The sequence below is a fragment of the Wolffia australiana genome, chromosome 13 (genome assembly GCF_029677425.1).
Source record: "Wolffia australiana isolate 7733 chromosome 13, ASM2967742v1".
Classification (NCBI taxonomy): domain Eukaryota; kingdom Viridiplantae; phylum Streptophyta; class Magnoliopsida; order Alismatales; family Araceae; genus Wolffia; species Wolffia australiana.
This window is the reverse complement of record NC_135847.1, coordinates 14,777,144-14,796,852: the sequence shown is the minus strand read 5'-3', so window position 1 is coordinate 14,796,852 and position 19,709 is coordinate 14,777,144. Positions and strand designations below refer to the sequence as shown.

Here is a 19,709-nt window from a genome sequence, read left to right as displayed (position 1 = left end):
TCCCTCTCCCATTGGTCTCCGTTCCTCCTTCCGGCCCCCATCCTTGTCAAACCCCGGTGCGCCACCATCCTCCTCTCGGTGACCAACCTCGCCACCCCCTCCCGGTCTACCCTCGCCCTCCGGTGAGTCTCCTCGACTCCGGTGTGTCGCCTACTGCTCCTCCCGGGAGTCCCCCATTGCTTCCGCTCCTTCTCCTGTCGATGGTGACGATCAGTTGGGGTGGCCTATTGCTCTACGGAAAGGGGTCCGTCAGTGCACTAAGGCCCCCCTCTACCCTCTCTCTCATTACCTCTCCTTTGACCGGCTGAGTCCTCCCTACCGGTTGTTCCTCACCCGCATCGAGTCGGATCCCGTTCCTCGACGCTTAGCCGATGCTATCGCTTCTCCCCATTGGAAAGCGGCGATGGACGAGGAGATGCAGTCTCTCCTCAAGAACCACACGTGGGACGTCGTTCCACTACCTCCGGGCAAGAGGGTAGTGGACTGCAAGTGGATTCATGCCAAGAAGCATCATGCGGACGGTACTCTCGAACGCCTCAAGTCTCGGCTTGTGGCTCGGGGGTTCACTCAGTCCTATGGCGTGGACTACTTCGAGACGTTCTCTCCCGTGGCGAAGATGGAGACTGTTCGGCTTCTTCTGGCGCTTGCATCGCACTTCCACTGGGCCACCCGCCAGTTCGACGTCAAGAACGCCTTCTTGCACGGCGACTTGACGGAGGAGGTGTACATGCAGCAACCCCCGGGCTACTCACTCGGCCCCCCCGGTCACGTGTGCCGACTGCGGAAGTCCCTCTATGGACTCAAGCAGTCCCCGCGCATGTGGTTTGGGAGGTTCTCCTCTGTTCTGAAGACCGAAGGGTACACTCAGAGCAATGGAGATGCCTCTCTCTTCTTCCGTCACCGCCCGAACGGTGTCTCCATTCTTGCCGTGTACGTCGACAACATCCTTATCACGGATCTGATGCTGCCGAAGCTGTCCGCCTCAGCACTGCCTTGGCTAAGGAGTTTGAGATCAAGGCCCTAGGCCTTCTTCGCTACTTCCTTGGTCTTGAGGTAGCCTACTCCCCCCGTGGGATCTTCGTCTCGCAGCAGAAATACGCCGTCGACTTACTGGCACTGACAGGGATGACCGATTGTGCGCCGGTGAGCACTCCCATTGATCCCAACGTGAAGTTGGGCAAAGGGGAGGATTCGCCGCTGACGAATTCCCACCGGTATCAGCAGCTGGTGGGGAAGCTCCTCTACTTGACGCACACTCGGCCCGACATCGCCTTCGCCGTCAAACTGCTCAGTCAGTTTATGCACTCCCCACGAGAGATTCACCATCAGGCCGCCCACCGGGTCCTTGCGTACCTGAAGGGCTGCCCCGGAAAGGGCCTGCTCTTCCCTCGCAGTACTGACCAGACAGTGAAAGTCTACACTGATGCTGACTTTGCCGGTTCCGTTGTGGATCATCGGTCTACCACGAGCTACTGCACGTTTGTTTTTGGCAGTCTCGTCAGCTGGAAAAGTAGCAAGCAGGACACAGTCTCCCGCTCTAGCGCCGAAGCTGAGTACCGCGCACTCGCCGATGGGGCCTCTGAGGGCCAGTGGATTTACGGCATCCTTCACGATCTTCACGTGGAGTATGCTGGCCCGATTCACTTCTTCTGCGACAACAAGTTGACGATCGCGTTGGCCAAGAACCCTGGACAACAGGGCCGCATCAAGCACATGGAGCGCAACCGCTACTTCTTCAAGGAGCGAGTTGACGAAGGGATCTTTGACCTGGACTTTGTTGCATCCGCCGACCAGGCAGCGGACGTCCTTACCAAGGGACTCTCCCGCCCTCTTCTTCAACGTGCCGTCTCCAAGCTCGGTATGGAAGATATCCATACTTCGCTTGCGGGGGGGTGTTAGTGAGATAGTACCCCTCATGGGCTAATGGGCCCTATTCTATAAGCCCATTAGCCCTATTATCCTCTCTCCCTCTTAGGGTACATATACCCTTACATGTACTCTGTTCAAGTTATGTCATTATCTTCTTCTTCTCTTCCCCAAAAGGAGGTCTCTAATAAGCCCAGTAAAAGCCACACAGTATGAGTGGCCCATATTGCAACCCTAAAAATATCGTGGGGATCTTTTTGATGAATAGTGAAGTCCATTTTGTTGTTCTCTCTCTCTTCACCAGTAAGGGTTTGCAGGTGCTGCTGTCAGAAATCTATCTGATTTGTATATTATATAGATTGCCGCAGCTTGAAATTTATATAAAATACAAGTCTGAATAAACAATGAAACTACTTAAACTTCAGTAAACGATTATATATGATACTTAAACCAACTGTGAACACTGCTTCATCTTGGCACCGAAGGCAAGAAAACAAAATAAAAGTACACACCATTCCTGAGCTTGAGTAGCTGAAAATAGTTCATTGTAGTTGAAAGACAATGAAAGAATGAAAAGACAATGAAAGAATGAAAAGGTAAAATATGACCGTAATAAAGGAAAGACAATGAAAGAATTGAGGAGAATAAAGTCTACTTTTACTCACCTCACTTCGCGCAATTGCTTCTTCCAAAGCCCTATCTAACTCCTCGGTTTCCTGATCACAGAAAAAGCCAAAAGGAAATCACTAACAAAAGTAAGTTCCCATTCTTTGCATCCATATCTTATCTTTGATTGTCAAACGAATGAAAGAAAACAACCCCCATCCAATAACAAATGGCCAGACACAGGTCACATCAAAAAGGTAGGCAGTGTGGAACTTGATGAAACAGAAAATCAAAGTTAAAAAGGTGAAGCAATGGTTGAATTGGTAAACTTTTTCTTCATCTAGAAGTTAGTCTTAACAGATACATTATATTTTGAATATATCTTACGGACTTCATAATATAATAAATGAAAGAAAGCAAAATCCCCAACTCCACCCAATAATAAACCATGAGGCCCAGAAACACATTGAAACGGGTAAGGCAGTATGGAAATTAATAACACAAAATCCAGAGCTGATTAGTTATGAAGTTCTGGTTGAATGAGCAGACAATTTTTCCCATCAACCTGAAATTCTCTTATACATACAAATAAATATATATATGAGAAATTTAGCATCACATCAGACAAGGATAAATCAACAATAGCAATGCACGCCATGGGGTTCATTTCATCATAATCCAAATATTTCGCAACAAACTCACCTCAACTTCCCATCCATCCACAACAAAGACATCAAGTGAGTAGCCATCCAAAGTTGAAAACACATGAGCCTCACGAATGTTTAATCCCACGTCGGATAGCAGTGCCGATAGCTGAAAAGTCCAATTTTAAGAAGCACAATCAGTGATCGCTGCCGTAGGAATGAGCACAGGGCAAACTAATACAGTAACAACGAAGAGCCAAGAATAATATTTCTTAATGGTAACAATGATCGTATTAAAACAAGGATGATTAAAGTTGAAGCCGATTTGAGATTTTGGCTAGAAACTAACAGATGGAACTTAATAATTAGAATTAATGAACATAACTGACAACCACATTTGTAAGAGAGCACATGGTAATCCAGCTCATACTATCATGATAGCCTTTCCAAATCCAGAGTAAATCCATGGGTTTATGAGAGTTATTAATTATTTTTTTTGAAGAAGAGAGTAATTAATTATGTATAAGAAATCTTGCATCTATGGGGGCTCATCTGAGGAGTCAAGAACTTCAACAAAAACTCTGCTTCATTTCTATTTTTCTCTTTTACTACTTCCCATAGCGACATCCAATATATCATTATAGTCGTATCCTATAACTAACAAGGAAATTGAAATTAACAAAGCCTGAAAGATTCCTTTCCTTTTAAATTCTAATCCTGCAAACATAAAGATTAATGATACAAAAGAAAAAACATCACTCCATCCCTGGCCATCATGCCATGTCCAGGTTATTTTAGTAATTAAAGAGAAAATTGTACATGAGTTTGTCAACACGATTATGACATTAAATTGCCACTTGCTGCAGTTTATTAGAAACTGAGACTGAAAAAAGAAACAATTCGTACCTGAGAAAGAAGCTTTGGTTTGTCAGCAGTAGAAAATATTATTTCGTGAACTGGAATTTGCATCTGCCTGTAAAAACAAGCATGGTAAGAACCAAAATTATTCTGTTAAAGAAATCAAAAGGAAGGATTAGAATAAATTACATCCGAAAGTATCATATCAAGAAATTCACGAATAACTAGAATAAATTCCATCGGAAGATAAGGTGACAAGCGAAATTACACACACAAGTAAAACTGATGTGGCAGACACATGAGATAGAAATGAAAAATGGAGCACCAATTTCGTTAATTTTACAATGATGATAACACGGTTATAGAAGTGTGGGAAAATTTTGTTTAGGACAAAACTTATGATAACACAAAGAAAGAAGTAACCTCGTAGATGATGCCTCCGTTAGATTTCCTCCATCTTCAAACTCATCAACAAGTCTCTTAACATCCAGACTCAAGTCCTCAAGCTTCGAGCAAGGTTCAAAGTCAATCTCACAATTTCTTTTTCTACTAAAACAAACATTATTAATAATCAACCAAGGAGAAGACATTCAATTCAAAAGTGACTGCATGCAAAAAAACAAGAGCTCCATATATGAGCGAAACATTTTTTGTGTAGGAACATCTGAATCACAATAATTACCTCATCTCAAGAGGCTAAACATCTGGAAACCCCCAAATAACAAAAATGACATAGCATGAATTTAGAGGCATAGACAACCTGATGTCTGATGGCTTCCCTCGACCTGTAAGATCACGGCCCCATGATGCAGATGAAACTTTCGTAGGTCGGACATCATCATTTCCAATAGCTTTAGTCTGAATATGCTACTCAGCATATCACATAATTAATTTACAGAAAAGGAATGTGAAACTCAAAGCTTGGGCCATTAAAAAATATAAATGAAAAGGTAACAGCCTTTTCTGTCTTCCACAGTGACCCAAAAGTCTGAGGTCAACACAAATTGTTCTCGTTCACAAGAAAATTCACTCACAGGTTATGTGAATTCATTCGATAATGGTCTCTAATTACTAAAGAATTCAACAATAATTGAGCATTCTTTTCCAGAAAAATTGACTAGAGAGAATTTAGGAGTCTATGAGAACTAGGATCACCAATGTAGGGAGGAAAATTGTCAAGGAGGGAAGGAGGAAGATAATGACATAAGCTCTAAGAGAGTACATGTGAGGGTATATGTACCCTAAGAGAGAGAGAGAATGATAATAGGGCTAATGGGCTTATAGAATAGGGCCCATTAGCCCATGAGGGGTACTATCTCACTAACACCCCCCCGCAAGCGAGGTATGGATGTCGTCCATGCCGAGCTTGGACACAGCACATTGAAGAAGAGGGCGGGATAGTCCCTTGGTGAGGACGTCCGCTGCCTGGTCAGTGAAGGCAACAAAATCCAGGTCAAAGATCCCTTCGTCCATTCGCTCCTTGAAGAAGTAGCGACTGCGCTCCATGTTCTTGATGCGGCCCTGCTGTCCAGGGTTCTTGGCCAACGCAATCGTCGACTTGTTGTCGCAGTAGAAGTGAATCGGGCCAGCATACTCCACGCGAAGATCGTGAAGGATGCCGTAGATCCACTGGCCTTCAGAGGCCCCATCGGCGAGAGCGCGGTACTCGGTTCGGCACTAGAGCGGGACACTTTGTCCTGGTTGCTGCTTTTCCAGCTGACGAGGCTGCCAAAGACAAACGTGCAGTAGCCCGTGGTAGAGCGATGATCCACAACGGAGCCGGCAAAGTCAGCATCGGTGTAGACCTTCACTGTCCAGTCCGTGCTGCGAGGAAAGAGCAAGCCCTTTCTGGGGCAGCCCTTCAGGAACGCAAGTACCCTGTTGGCGGCCTGACGGTGAATCTCCCATGGGGACTGCATAAACTGGCTGAGCAGGTTGACGGCGAAGGCAATGTTGGGCCGAGTGTGCGTCAAGTAGAGGAGCTTCCCCACCAGCTGCTGATACCGATGGGAATTCTCCCCTTTGCCCAACTTCACGTTGGGATAAATGGGAGTGCTCACCGGCGCACATTCGGTCATACCTGTTAGGGCCAGCAGGTCGACGGCGTACTTCTGCTGCGAGACAAATATCCCACGAGGGGAGTAGGCCACCTCGAGGCCAAGGAAGTATCTGAGAAGGCCGAGGGCCTTGATCTCAAACTCCTTAGCCAAGGCAGTGCTGAGGCAGACGGCTTCGGCAGCATCAGATCCCGTGATAAGGATGTCGTCAACATACACGGCAAGAATGGAGACACCTGTCGGGCTGTGACGGAAGAACAGGGAAGCATCTTCATTGCTCTGAGTGTGTACCCTTTGGTCTTCAGAACTGAGGAGAACCGACCAAACCACATGCGCGGGGACTGTTTGAGTCCATAAAGGGACTTCCGCAGTCGACACACGTGATCGGGGGGGCCGAGTAAGTATCCCGGCGGCTGCTGCATGTACACCTCCTCCGTCAAGTCGCCATGCAAGAAGGCGTTCTTGACGTTGAACTGTCGGATGGCCCATCGGAAGTGAGCTGCAAGAGCCAAGAGAAGACGGACAGTCTCCATCTTCGCCACTGGAGAGAACATCTCAAAGTAGTCCACGCCATAGGACTGAGTGAACCCCCGAGCCACAAGACGAGACTTGAGGCGTTCGAGAGTACCATCCGCATGATGCTTCTTGGCATGTATCCACTTGCAGTCCACCACCCTCTTGCCGGGAGGGAGTGGAACGACATCCCAAGTGTGGTTTTTGAGTAGAGACTGCATCTCCTCGTCCATCACCGCTTTCCAATGAGGAGAAGCGATAGCATCGGCTAAGCGGCGAGGAATGGGATCCGACTCGATGCGAGTAAGAAACAGCCAGTAGGGAGTACTCAGCCGGTCGAAGGAGATATAATGAGAGAGAGGGTAAAGGGGTGTCTGGGTGCACTGACGGACCCCTTTCCATAGGGCAATAGGCCATCCCAACTGATCATCAGCTTCGGCAGCAGGTTGGGATGGATCGGCAGACGGAGGATGAGCGGAAGCAATAGATGGGGGGGACTCACCGGGAAGAGCAACAAACGATGCTCCGGGAGTAGAAGGAGACTCACCGGAGGAAGAGGGTTGTCCGGGAGTGGAAGGGGGAAAATCCTCAGGAGGAGACGGGGGTGACTCACCGGGAGGTGACGAGGGTGACTCACCTGGGGAAGAGGGAGAAGGTACAGAGACCAATGGGAGCGGTGGGGCTGCCGAAGGTGGAGAAGTGGTCCGGGTGGCCGAAAGCGAAGGAGAGGTGGACAACACGTCCAAAAACCCCTCAGGAGTCACCGACGGGGAGGAATCAAAGGGAGATGGATCATGGAGGGAGGATGGTGGAGTGGGAGCAGTGGGCGTCACGATCGGAAATGACCCCATGGGAGGAGCTGAAGGAGCCTCATCCAACGGAAGGCGGGATGAGGTAGAGTAATCCCCAAAGTAGGGTTCATGCTCGGCAAAGGTGACGTTTGCCGAGATGAAGAAACGCCGAGACGCCGGATGATAGCACCGGTACCCTTTTTGGAGGGAAGAGTAACCCACGAACACACACCGAAGAGCTTGGGCATCGAGCTTCGTGCGTGCTGGAGTCGTGTCATGCACGTAGACGGTACAACCGAAGATTCGAGGCAGGAGTCCCGTCAGCAAGGAAGCATTCGGGAAAGCCACAGTCATCCGGTCCAAGGGGCTGGAGAACTCCAGGAGCTGAGTGGGGATACGGTTAACATGAGTACTCGTCAAAACCGCCTCTCCCCAATAATGCCAAGGCGCCTTGGAGTCCACCAGCAACGTCCGAGCCGTCGATGTAACATATCCGATCCGGTGTTCAGCAATGCCGTTCTGCTCGGGTGTGGCCACGCAAGAGGACTCATGGAGGATGCCCCGGTCGGCAAAGTATGAGTCGAGGTCAGCGTTGAAGAAGCCCCGGGCATTGTCGGAACGAAAACGCTGGATGCCTCGACCAAACTGCGTCTGCACCATGGCGCAAAAGTGGCGAACATTCTGCGCAACCTCTGACTTCGCAGTCAGCAGGTAGACCCGTGTATAGCGGGTAGCTTCGTCCACAAAGAGGAGAAAGTAACAGTGCCCCTTCAGACTGGTCTGCGGTGCTGGCCCCCAAACATCATTGTGGATGCGGAACAGCGGGGTCGAGGAGTGAGACATGGATGGGGCAAACGATGATCGACGATGCTTGGCTAACTGACAAGCGTCACAAACTACAGTCTTAAGGTCCAAGCCAGAACACGACGACGGAAAAAGACGATGTAAAGTCGAGAAAGGCGGGTGTCCAAGTCGCTGATGTGCCATGAGAAGACGTCCCCGACGCTGCTCAGCCACCGATCGAAGTGTCCGGTGCACCAAGAAGCACTAGGAACGGCCCCCATCGTCCAGCAACAGCAGTCCGTTCTCCCGCCTAATCGGTGTAGTCCGGCCCACCTTGTCAGACAGAAACATTCCGTCAGGCTGGAGATGGAAGGAACAGGAGATGGCATCAACTAAACGGTGAGGAGACATAAGGACAGCCCGCAGGTTGGGGACATGCAGGACGTTGTGGACCACACCAAGGCCGTCCACATAGACTGCCCCGATTCCGGCCACACGGAGACGTCCACCCCCTGCCGTGAGGACAGTACGGCCACCACTGTGCCTCTCGGATGATACAAACCGGGCATTGAGCGGGGTCATGTGCTCGGTAGCCCCCGAATCAAGTACCCAGGTAGTAACGGAGGCGACAGGTGAGTGGAAGGCCGTATGACCATAGTACCATTCATCTGATGAAGGAGGAGTATGAAACGCACCAAAACCACCGAAATATGCCGTGGACGGGTTCTGCATGGCAGCCATCTGGTCAGGAAGACGGGCCAAATCTGCATGTAGTTGGTCCATGGTCACAGAGGAGGTACTGGCGGAGGACGAATCAGACTGGGCCACCATGACCTTACCTTCTGCGGCCTCTTTCTTCTTTCTCCAATCCATCAGTCTTTGCTTGCACTTGTTCTTCCCGTGGCCCGGTTTGCCGCAATACGTGCAAATCGTCGTCCCAGCTGGTGGAGCGGCGGAGGTGGGCGTAGGGAGAGTCGAATGCGGCTTTCCTCCTGAAGAGGATGCAGCTGATGCAGGTCCAGTCAGCAGTGCGGTCTACTCACCCGGAGGTCGTGAAGAGGGAGTCCCATGGAGGAGAAAATGGCTTTCCTCCTCTTGGAGCTCCTTCACCAACTCTTCGAGAGCAGGAGGGCCTTCCTTGCGGTGCAAGGCACGACGACGAACGTCGTCATACTCGCAATGCAGGCCACTGAGGAAGCCCATGATCCGCAAAAGAAGCATGTTCTGGTACATCTTGAACTTCGGGTCATCGGGCGGCAGGTAGTAATCCACTTCATCCAACATCTTCTTGTGGGCAAGTGCATAGTCAGAGATCGACATCGAACCCTGACGAAGGCTACTGACCTGACATGCAAGAGCATAAAGGCGCCACCAGTCGTTTTCCCTGCCGCAGAAGGACTTCGCCTGATCCCAGAAGCATTTCACCGTCTGCTGATGGGGAAAACGGTTGCCGAACTCGGGTGACAGTGTGTACGTATACAGCCCGCCAAGAATAAACTGCTCTTCAATGTCCCACGCTGCGTGATGCGGATGGTCGGCTGTCAATGGTTCTTCAGTACAATGCTTGAAGAGCTGACGCGCCTTGAGGTTGGTCTCGACGAAGCGCGTCCACTGAAAGAGATTCGGGCCCCGTAGGAGTGTCACCTCCGAGACCGACGGAAGAGGATGGGCCACCTTGTAGGACAGGGGCTTCTCCAGAAAATCGGTCTCGGTGAACGGCATGGTGCTGCGGCAGCGCGTGCGGCTGCGGCTTGCGGCTGCGTCGCGGCTGCGGTTTGCGGCTGCGGCGTGCGGCTGCGCTGGCGCGGCTGCGGCGTGCGGATGCGCTGGCGGCTGCGCGGCGGATGCGGCTGGCGGCTGCGCGGCGATGCGGCTGCGGCTTGCGGCTGCGCGTCGCGGCTGCGGCGTCGCGGCTGCGTTTCGCGGCTGCGCATGCGGCTGCGGTTGCGCGGCTGCGCGCGTGCGGATGCGGCTTGCGGCTGCGCGTGCGGCTGCGGCTGGCGGCTGGGCGGGCGGCTGCGGCTTGCGGCTGGGCGTGCGGCTGCGGCTGGCGGCTGGGCGTGCGGCTGCGGGTGGCGGCTGCGCATGCATGCTGCTGGCGGCTGCGGCGTGCGCGGCTGCGGTTTGCGGCTGCGATGCGGCTGCGGTTTGCGGCTGCGCTTGCGGCTGCGCGTGCGGCTGCGGCTTGCGGTTGCGCGTGCGGCTGCGGCTGGCGGCTGCGCGGCTGCGGCTGCGCTGGCGGCTGCGCGTCGCGCCGGCTGGCGGCTGGCGGCTGCTCGTGCGGCTGCGGCTGGCGGCTGCGGCGTGCGGCTGCGCTGGCGGTTGCGGCTGGCGGTTGCGCGCTGCGGCGGCTGCGGCTGCGCGTGCGGCTGCGGCGGCTGCGGCTGCGGCTGCTCGCGGCTGCGGCTGCGGCTGCGTCGCGGCTGCGGCTGGCGGCTGCGCGTGCGGCTGCGGCTGGCGGCTGCGCGTGCGGCTGCGGCTGGCGGCTGTGCGTGCGGCTGCGGCTTGAGGCTTCGCGTGCGGCTGCGGCTGCGGCTGCGCGTCGCGGCTGCGGCTGGCGGCTGCGGCGTGCGGCTGCGCTGGCGGCTGCGCGTCGCGGCTGCGGCTACGGCTGCGCGTGCGGCTGCGGCTGGCGGCTGCTCGTGCGGCTGCGGCTGGCGGCTGCGCGTCGCGGCTGCGGCTGCGCGGCTGCGGCGTCGCGGCTGCGGCTTTGCGGCTGCTCGTGGCGCCGTGCGGCTGCGGCTGGCGGCTGCTCGTGCGGCTGCGGCTTGCGGCTGCTCGTGCGGCTGCGGCTTGCGGCTGCTCGTGCGGCTGCGACTGGCGGCTGCTCGTGCGGCTGCGGTTTGCGGCTGCTGCTTGCGGCTGCGCGTGCGGCTGCGGCTGGCGGCTGTGCGTGCGGCTGCGGCTTGAGGCTTCGCGTGCGGCTGAGACTGGCGGCTGCTCGTGCGGCTGCGCGTGCGGCTGCGGCTTGCGGTTGCGAGTGCGGCTGCGGCTGGAGGCTGCGCGTGCGGCTGCGGCTTGCGGCTTGTGGCTGCGCATGCGGCTGCGGCTTGCAGCTGCGCGTGCGGCTGCGGCTTCCGGCTGCGCGTGCGGCTGCGGCTTGCGGGTGATGTCAAACCCTAGGCGAAGGTGGGAGAGCTCTGGAGCTCTGATACCATGTCAAGGAGGGAAGGAGGAAGATAATGACATAAGCTCTAAGAGAGTACATGTGAGGGTATATGTACCCTAAGAGAGAGAGAGAATGATAATAGGGCTAATGGGCTTATAGAATAGGGCCCATTAGCCCATGAGGGGTACTATCTCACTAACAAAAATACATCTTTTTTGTAAATTTACTAATTATGAATAAAAACCATTTGGAATGATAACATAGGAATCTAACGACGTGCACAACATTTTTTCAGAAGAATATGCATCTCAGAGATCCAGGAAGAACCAAATATCAGCCATCAAACTATTACGACCAAAACTGACAGACAAAATCTAACATGTAGACAAAACCAACACGTGGTTGTTCTGGCCGTCATCAGTATGCCGGCCGGCTCATAGGAATCACAAGGCACATGAACGCCCACATGAATTGGACATGCTAGTAACAAAAGGCCAATCTATTATTGATCGATATATAATTCATGTTCCTACGAAAAATGAAAAAGTGAAATTCCACTGATAAAGCAATAAGGACTGAAGTCAGCTCCTACCAGATTGTTTTGTTCAGAGATACAAGATTCAGAACACCTAAGGGATGTTGCAGAGGTTTGAGGGGTTCTCTCACGTGGCAAGGGCCCGAGTAAGTTTTGGGGAGGGTCTCAGTCGCCAGGCAACAGGGATTTGATGGCCTTTGGTCTGGCTGGGATGCGAATTGTGGATCATTGCTTCGTTGGACTTCCCATGTGAACCTTCTCTATCTCTACTATCTATGTATCTATCTATCTAAATTTATCGATCTATCTCTATCTATCTATATATTTTTTTTTCTTTCTCTCTCTCTCTCTGTTCTCTCTCCCCCTCTCTCTTCCATTTTGAGGATTGCTCTGAAAAGGCAGTAGGCCTAAATTTTTTCTCTACTTCCTTCTCGAGGCGAACGCCACCATTTAGATTTACTCGAAACTCTAAGATAAAGAAACGGGGTAAAAGTATCATACAACATAACCATTCAGAACAGACATGGCTACAATTCAAAATTTTAACAAATTACACATAGGCAAAAAAGACAACTAATCACAAAAGTTGATTCACTAGCTTCCTGTCTTTAAAATTAGTTTAGAACTTCAGAATTTTATTAACACACATAATTCAAGGGGGTCTTGGAGGATCATCGGAGGAGCTTCGGCAGTAAAAAAAAAGGAAAATGCGTCGGAGGAGATCGGGGGTCGTCGGAGGGTCGTAGCAGGGAGCGTCGGAGAATCTCCAATAAGGGAGGAGCGTCGGAGGATCGGAGGAGGAGCGTCGGAGGAGATCGGGGGTCGGAGGATCTTGTGGTTTTAGGGTCGGAGGATCGGCGGTTCGGCAGTTCGGCGGAGGAGGAGCGTCGGCGTAGATCGGCAGAGGAGCGTCGGAGAATGGATCTTCCTTGAAGATTTGGGGTCTTGGAGGAGCATCGGAGGAGCTTCGGCGGTTAAAAAAAAACAAAACTCCCGAGGAGTAGGGGGATCGGCGTCAGAGGAGGATCGAATTGATTTTTAAAAAAAAATTGGAGCGTCGGAGGTGGAGCGACGGGGGAGGATCGGCGGAGGAGGATCGTCGGAGGAGAGGATCGGGACGTCGGAGGAGGAATCGCGGAGGAGCATCGGGACATCGGAGGAAGAGGATCGCGGAGGAGCATCGGGACGTTGGAGGAGGATTGCACTGAAGAGGGAGGTGCAGAGCCCGCAGGGAACCTTAGTTTTGTGCAAGGAAGTTTTAAGCAAGGCAAGATAGACATGCCGGGGCAAGAGAAGGGTTGGACGGAGGAGAGGAAACGCGGGGGAAGACGGTCAGGATGGGAGGAGCATGGCGGTGGCAGTGGACAGCCATGGGGAAGGAGGAATGAGGCGGTGGAGGGGGGACGAGAGACGAGGAAAGAATGCTTCAGGTGTCTGGGGTGGGCATCATGCACGTAATTGTCGTAATTCGCTCATTTGCAGGCAATGTCGGGGGGTGGGCCATCAACAAGTGCAATGCCCAGACGCGGCCTCCAAACATAGGAAGGCTAAGGAGATATTGATTGTGAGGCGAGTGAGTCTTACCCAGGCCGCGTGCATTGTTAGGGAGATTGAAGAAGGTGAAGTGAGAGAGGAGGAAGTACAAGAGGCATTGGTGAGGAAATTCCCGGAGCTGGAGGGTTCAGAAGTGAAGAGACTGGAGATGCGAGAGGTTTTGGTCCGACAAGTTCTGGCGACTGAATACATCGCAGTGTGCGGGTGGAGGCAGGTGATTGGTGAAGCAAGAATTAAATGGCAGCGCATCAGCTGGACCGGTAAGGTCAGGGATAGAGCGATGAGGCCGGCTATTATTGATGTCAGGGGGGTACCAGCCGCGTATCGATCCACCCGGAACATGGAGGCTTTAGTCCGATCTTTCGGGAGGCTGCGAGGGATCGTTACGTCGGGCCTTGAGTCGGGTGACCCAGATCTGTCAGTGCTGGATGTGGAGGTGAAGGAGGATGTGGTGGCATCGTCGCGGGTCCTGATTCAGGGTTGTAAGGGCACATATAATATACAAGTAATGGAGCGCCAACCACCAGCCCCACCTGCTGCAAAGTATCAAGAGCCCCGTATAGAGACGGTCCGAGGCGGGAGACGAGAGAGGTTGCCTGCAAGGGAAGGGAGACGGCGCTGGATGCGAAGATCGGTGGAGGGGCGGAGGAAGAGACGGAGGCAGGGACCAGGACGGTGGAGGCAAAGGGGAATAATGAAGAGGAGAGTTTGCGGGTAGCAGAGGATGAGAATGTAAGTGATGGCTTGATGGAATCACAAAGCTTGGGAGCGACCGAGCAAAAAGGGGCCAGGAGAAAGGGCACCCTGCGGTTGCCAAGAGGGAGGCGACTATTGAAAGGAGACTTATTAGGTCGTCGCATTGGTTATGAGAGGCAGCAACTATATATCAAAAACGTCGACGGAGTGAAGATATGGCTGGAGGTTGGGAAAGGTGGGAGGTTGCATTTCCCCGGGGGCTGGCTGGCAGTAAGAGTGGGAAAGACAAGGCGCGACAAGACGAAGAGGAAAACAAACAAATCGAGAAGCAGGGCAATGGAGGAGATTGAGGACGAGGAGACAGTCGAGCCGGAGAGGGAGGCGATGGTGAACGAGGTTGATGATGCACCACAAGACACAATCGTGGGTGTGCTCAGAGGCTTTGTGGAGACTCTAAAGGACGGGAGGGGGTTGTGCCAGGTTCCATGAGATGCATATCATGGAATGTGCGGGGGCTCCAGGATGCCAAGAGGAGAGGGATTGTGAGCAAATACTTACGGGAGTGGGGTGCCACGGTGGTGTGTTTGCAGGAGACGATGTTGGAGGAATGTGGAGTAGGGGAATGGCGTGTGGCTGGAGGGAGTTTGTTGGAGGGTTTTATTTCGGTGAACGCAAATGGGCGGTCAGGAGGGATGGTGATTGCTTGGAACGAGGCGATCTTTAGGAAGGAGGAGGCATGGCGCGGTCAATTTATGCCGGCAGTAAGGTTGACGCGGAGTGATGGTTTGGGGGTGATCGTATCTTCAGTTTATAGTCCCGTGAACGCCAGCCTGAGGGAGGGGCAATGGATGGAGCTGGCGGAACTTGTGGATAAGTTTTGAGGGACACCATTGCTGTTTGGTGGGGATTTCAATGCGACGCTGGAGGCCAATGATTGGCCCAATGGAGCGGGGGGCCGTGACCCGAGGTCGGAGGAGTTCTGGGCTTTCTTGGCGTTAGCAGGGTTGCAGGAGATGGGGCCCAATGATTTTTGCTACACATGGCGGAGTTCGGAGAGAGCCGCTTATAAGCCGCGGCTGGATAGGTTTTTATGCTCATTGAAGTTGATGGAGAGGTTCCCGGGGGCAGATGTACGCGCCTTATCTAGACCTTTATCGGATCATACACCAATCATTTGGCAGTCTCATGAGGGCCATGGGCGGACCACGTATTTCAAAATTGACAAGTAATGGCTACGAGAAGGGGGTTTCAGAGCGGAGGTAAAGGACATATGACGAACACAATCGGAGCAGGGGCCAGGGGCTAATAGAATGGCAAATCGCATAGATGGGATGAGCGATCATTTGAAGAGCTGCAGAAGGAGGATAAGGGAGGCGAGATGTAGATTGAGAATCGAGGCCCTCACAAGGATTAGAGAACTGGACGATGTGGAGGACAGTCAGGCATTAATGGCTGAAGAGATTCAGGAAAGAAAGAGGTGGAGAAATGTAGTGGCAGAGGAAGATAGGGAGGAAATGGATTGGAGACCAAGGTCCCGGCAGCTCTGGCTAAAGGAGGGTGACGCCAACACGAGGTTTTTCCACTTTGTAGCAAATGGGCGACAGAGAGTGAATCAGATCCTATCAGTGAAGGTGGATCATAGAGGTTTACCGGCACGCAGGCAGTGGGTCGAACAATGGCGGAGCATTTTCATTCGATGTCACGGCGCGGGGCCCCGAACAGATGGCGATGGACGGCCCAGGGGGCATCACAACTAACCCAAGACCAGAGAGATGATCTGGTGCGACCTTTTGATATAGCGGAGGTTCGGGCAGCTATGGCAGGTTTGAATGGCGAAGGCGCCCCGGGACCAGACGGTATACCGGTGCTTTTCTACAAGGAGTTCTGGAACGAGGTCAAAGAGGATGTGATGGCCACATTGGGGGAGCAGAGAAACCCTCAAGAAAATATGGAAAAGATAAATAAATCTTTCCAATTTTTATTACCGAAGCGGCAAGGGGCAGAAAATGTAGGCGACTACCAGCCCATATTGCTATCCAACTCCATATATCTTATAGTTGCAAAGGTACTGGCCAATCGACTACAAGGGGTGCTTGGGGACTTGGTTGGCCTGTTTGAATCTGCCTTTGTTCCGGGAAGACAGCTAGTTGATAGTGCAGTAATGGCGGGGGAGATTATTGCTTCGTGGAAGGAGAATGGGACCAAGGGATTTATGTGGAAGGTAGATTTTGCGAAGGCATATGACTCTCTGGATTGGCGATTCCTATGGGCCTCCTTAAGGAGGGGTTTCCCGGAGGAATGGATCAAATGGGTGAAGCGATGTGTGACTTCTCAGTCCTTTGCGGTGCTGGTAAATGGACGCCCCGAAGGAGGGTGGATTAGACCGTACAGAGGGATCAAACAAGGGTGTCCTTTAGCACCGTTGCTTTTTGTTCTGGCAGCTGATGTATTAGCCATCAGTACATCCTTGGTATGTGGGAGGGGATGTATTAGAGGGTTCCAGATGCCGAGCCATCCTGCGGGCATCCCTCTGTCACAATATGCCGATGATACACTGTTCTTCATCGAGGCATCGGTGGAGGCCAAAAATTTGGCGGCACTCCTGCGGGTGTTCGCAGATTGCTCAGGACTGCTCATCAATAGAGGAAAATCAGAATTTGTGGGTTTTTGTTTGTCGCAGGAGGAGGAGAAAATCAGAATGTGTGCTAGTGCACTTGGAACACCAGTGGGATCACTGCCTATGAGATACCTGGGGCTACCTCTAGCTGCCGGTAACCTACAAAAAGCAGATTGGCAACCAGTGGTGGAGAAGGTGGAGAGACGCTTGGAGGGATGGAAACATAGACTTTTGGAATGGTAAACCTAGAAGAGGCAAAAAATTTAGATCCCATGCTTGAGTTGGCAGATATGGTAATATTATTGAGTAAGGTCATTGAGGTATTGGAAAAAGAATGAAGGACATAAGGCGGCAGATAGAGACTGCAAATTTATTGCTGGGCCCTCCACGCAAAGCAAGAAATCAGGTCAATAAGATTTCACTGGGCCAAGTGATCTGTCTTCCGAAATCTTATAAGCATTTCTGTTTGGTTCATATCACATGGCAATATTTATCCACATAATTATCTGCAGCGAGTCCGGGAAGACTGGCTCCTCAAACATGTACCAGACTACCAAATGTCTCAAAGAAAATCTAATTCTGTGGAAACACTGACACTATCTAAAAACTTTGTTGGTTAAATTTGTAAAATTCAAGGGGGAAATGCGTTCAAAAACCGATCATATTTCATCTCGATTAGGAAGCTCTTATTCTGCCAATGTTACTCCTAAACCATGCCTTGAAAGGGTCAAATGCAAGGTTGAATCCTGTGAGGAATAATAGAATTAGAAAGATGGCATGGGCAATAAATAGGATTTGTACGAACTCTTAGATACACCAGCACTAGGGCTGGCCACCGATGGCGACTTTGTCATCATCCTCGCCATAGTCCTTGACATTTGAAAGAGTTAGAAAGTGAAGTGAGGACATCGACAAGTCATCATCGTCATCCGTCAACAATTCATGGACATCATCCATCTCAATGAAACGAATGATGAGGACAATGATGGGCTTCCTTTCATATCTGCTCTACCATTACCTTTACCCATCTACATCTTTATCTTCTCCATTGTCTCACTTCTCTCAAGCCAATCCTCCTATCCGATACTTCAGCTTTGAGATCCCAAGCAACATATTGAGACAATAATTTACTCAAAGAGCAGATATTTATATGGGATAAACCTCTTCAAGGCAAATAAAATCAGTTCCAGCAAACAACATAGACAACAGCGCCAGTGTCATTGGCATGACACCTAAGACATTGGAGCATAACTCATGGAGCTAAGAGAATAAGAAAACGAATGCCAAAATCATAAACTGCTGCAACGACCAATAGAAGGCAGTCATCCAAGGCCGTAATGCTCAAACATTTAATGAGATCCTAAGAGAAAATAAGTATCTCAACCCAGATCCCGCAGTGATAATATTCATATCCCAACATCGTAAAAGAGCATGCATATTGCACAAAGTCTACAAAACCAAGTTACAATAGCTATTCTCAAGAGTGAATTTTATTTTAAAAGGACGTACAAGAAAAAAATGAATGGAATTCGAGTGAAATTATTTCTCAAGGTAAAGAAAGAGCAGATAGCGGTTTCTACAGACACCTGAATTAATCGGCAATGGAAGACAGGGCACTTTGAACCATCCATGGCTTTGGCGAGAAGCTTTAGATGCAAAACAACGTCTTCCGCCTTGTCAACGTTCAGATCGAATAAGTAACTGGAAAAGGTGCGTGAAGAACAAGCGCGTCATAACGACAGGCCACCGCCATCATCATCCTAGAAGACAAAATTACATTCGAATATGCGCAAGAAACAAGAAAATAGTGGGGCAAATTCACCAGTCGCGTTTTACAAGTATTAGGATCCTCCATTCTACAATCATTAGAGCAACAGAAGGCATTTAGAGTGAAAGAAAAACAAGCAACCCGCCTCAAACGGCTCAAAAGTGGAAGATACGACCAAGAACGATCCAAGGATACAAGGAGGGAGCTAAATCCAGAAAATCTTGCTCGAAAAAACAAGGTGCAACAAGCAACAACGGAACGAAGCGAAAGATAACACGCATTCGTTAAAAAAGAAATAATCAAGGACAAGAAAACACACCTCGGCGGCAGGCGATCGAAATGGGCGTCGAGCTGCCTCCTGAACTCCGGATTGGACAAGGCCTCCTCGTTTTCACTCTCCAAGAGCCTGTTGTAGATATCATTCTTGATTCCACGCGGACTGATCGCGCCAAACCCCCGCGGCAACGGCGAAGAACTCTCGCCGACTTCCTCCACAAGCAACTCCATCGATCGCTCGAAGCTGCGATCAATCTTCACCCTCTCTTCCAAGATTCACTCCGCCATTAGCGTGGAAGAGGCGAGCTCTCCAAGACTCTCTCTCTCTCTCTCTCTCTCTCTCTCTCTCTCTCTCTCTCTCTCTCTCTCTCTCTCTCTCTCTCTCTCTCTCTCTCTCTCTCTCTCTCTCTCTCTCTCTCTCTCTCTCTCTCTCTCTCTCTCTCTCTCTCTCTCTCTCTCTCTCTCTCTGTGGTGATTGCTTGGCGGAGGGGGCAGCGCGAGGAAGACGAAGACGAGGGCGAAGACAGAAAAAGCAGTCGATTAACGTAGAAAAGAGGATTCCTCCGCCTTTCCCCACCAGGGGGATACTCAACGAACGGTCAAGAACGCTCCCTCGCCGATCAGAGCTCCCCTGGCCGTCCGATTAAATCTGGCACTCCAGTGAGCTCCTCCACAGTGGATGGGATGTCACACGGGACCCACAACCACAGCCAATCAGGAAACGACACGGTTTCATACGCCACGGTGTAAACTTTATGCGGGGTCTCCGTAGGTGACGTCACTCGTCCTGGTCGCTGCTTTCTCAGCCGTCGGATCGGTGAACACTCCGGAGGGCTTTTTAGAATTACTTACGTGGCAGTCTTATCCGATTTTCTTTGGCGGCAAGATTTTATGCTGGCAATAATATAAATTTAAAATAAAAACAAGGCAGCTTTGTTTAAAGAAAAATATTTCAGGAAATACATAACCTTTCCGAGAATTTAAAAGCAAAGGAAATACTGCTGATATTTATATCCTTGGACGAAGGAATTGTCAA

The 19,709-nt window shown here is 51.2% G+C and overlaps 1 protein-coding gene across 5 annotated transcripts in view; it reads right to left on the bottom strand.

Moving 5' to 3' along the window:
• Positions 1 to 19,187, bottom strand: part of LOC144710943 (serine/threonine-protein kinase STY46-like) — a 30,542-nt gene extending 11,355 nt beyond the window's left edge. For 3 of the 5 annotated variants that reach the window (XR_013583442.1, XR_013583441.1, XM_078584792.1), the window contains exons 1-7: positions 18,717 to 19,187; positions 18,216 to 18,330; positions 4,735 to 4,841; positions 4,398 to 4,520; positions 4,023 to 4,089; positions 3,175 to 3,285; positions 2,532 to 2,582 (exon numbers count right to left, since the gene is read on the bottom strand). Coding sequence is in view for 3 of the 5 variants with exons in the window: in XM_078584792.1 (XP_078440918.1) it covers positions 2,532 to 2,582; positions 3,175 to 3,285; positions 4,023 to 4,089; positions 4,398 to 4,520; positions 4,735 to 4,841; positions 18,216 to 18,330; positions 18,717 to 18,904 (762 nt within the window). In the remaining 2 variants the exon portion in view is untranslated. The remainder of the gene's footprint in view (positions 1 to 2,531; positions 2,583 to 3,174; positions 3,286 to 4,022; positions 4,090 to 4,397; positions 4,521 to 4,734; positions 4,842 to 18,215; positions 18,331 to 18,716) is intronic. The other 2 variants (XM_078584793.1, XM_078584794.1) reach the window with 2 other exon arrangements.
• Positions 19,188 to 19,709: the final 522 nt, after the last annotated feature.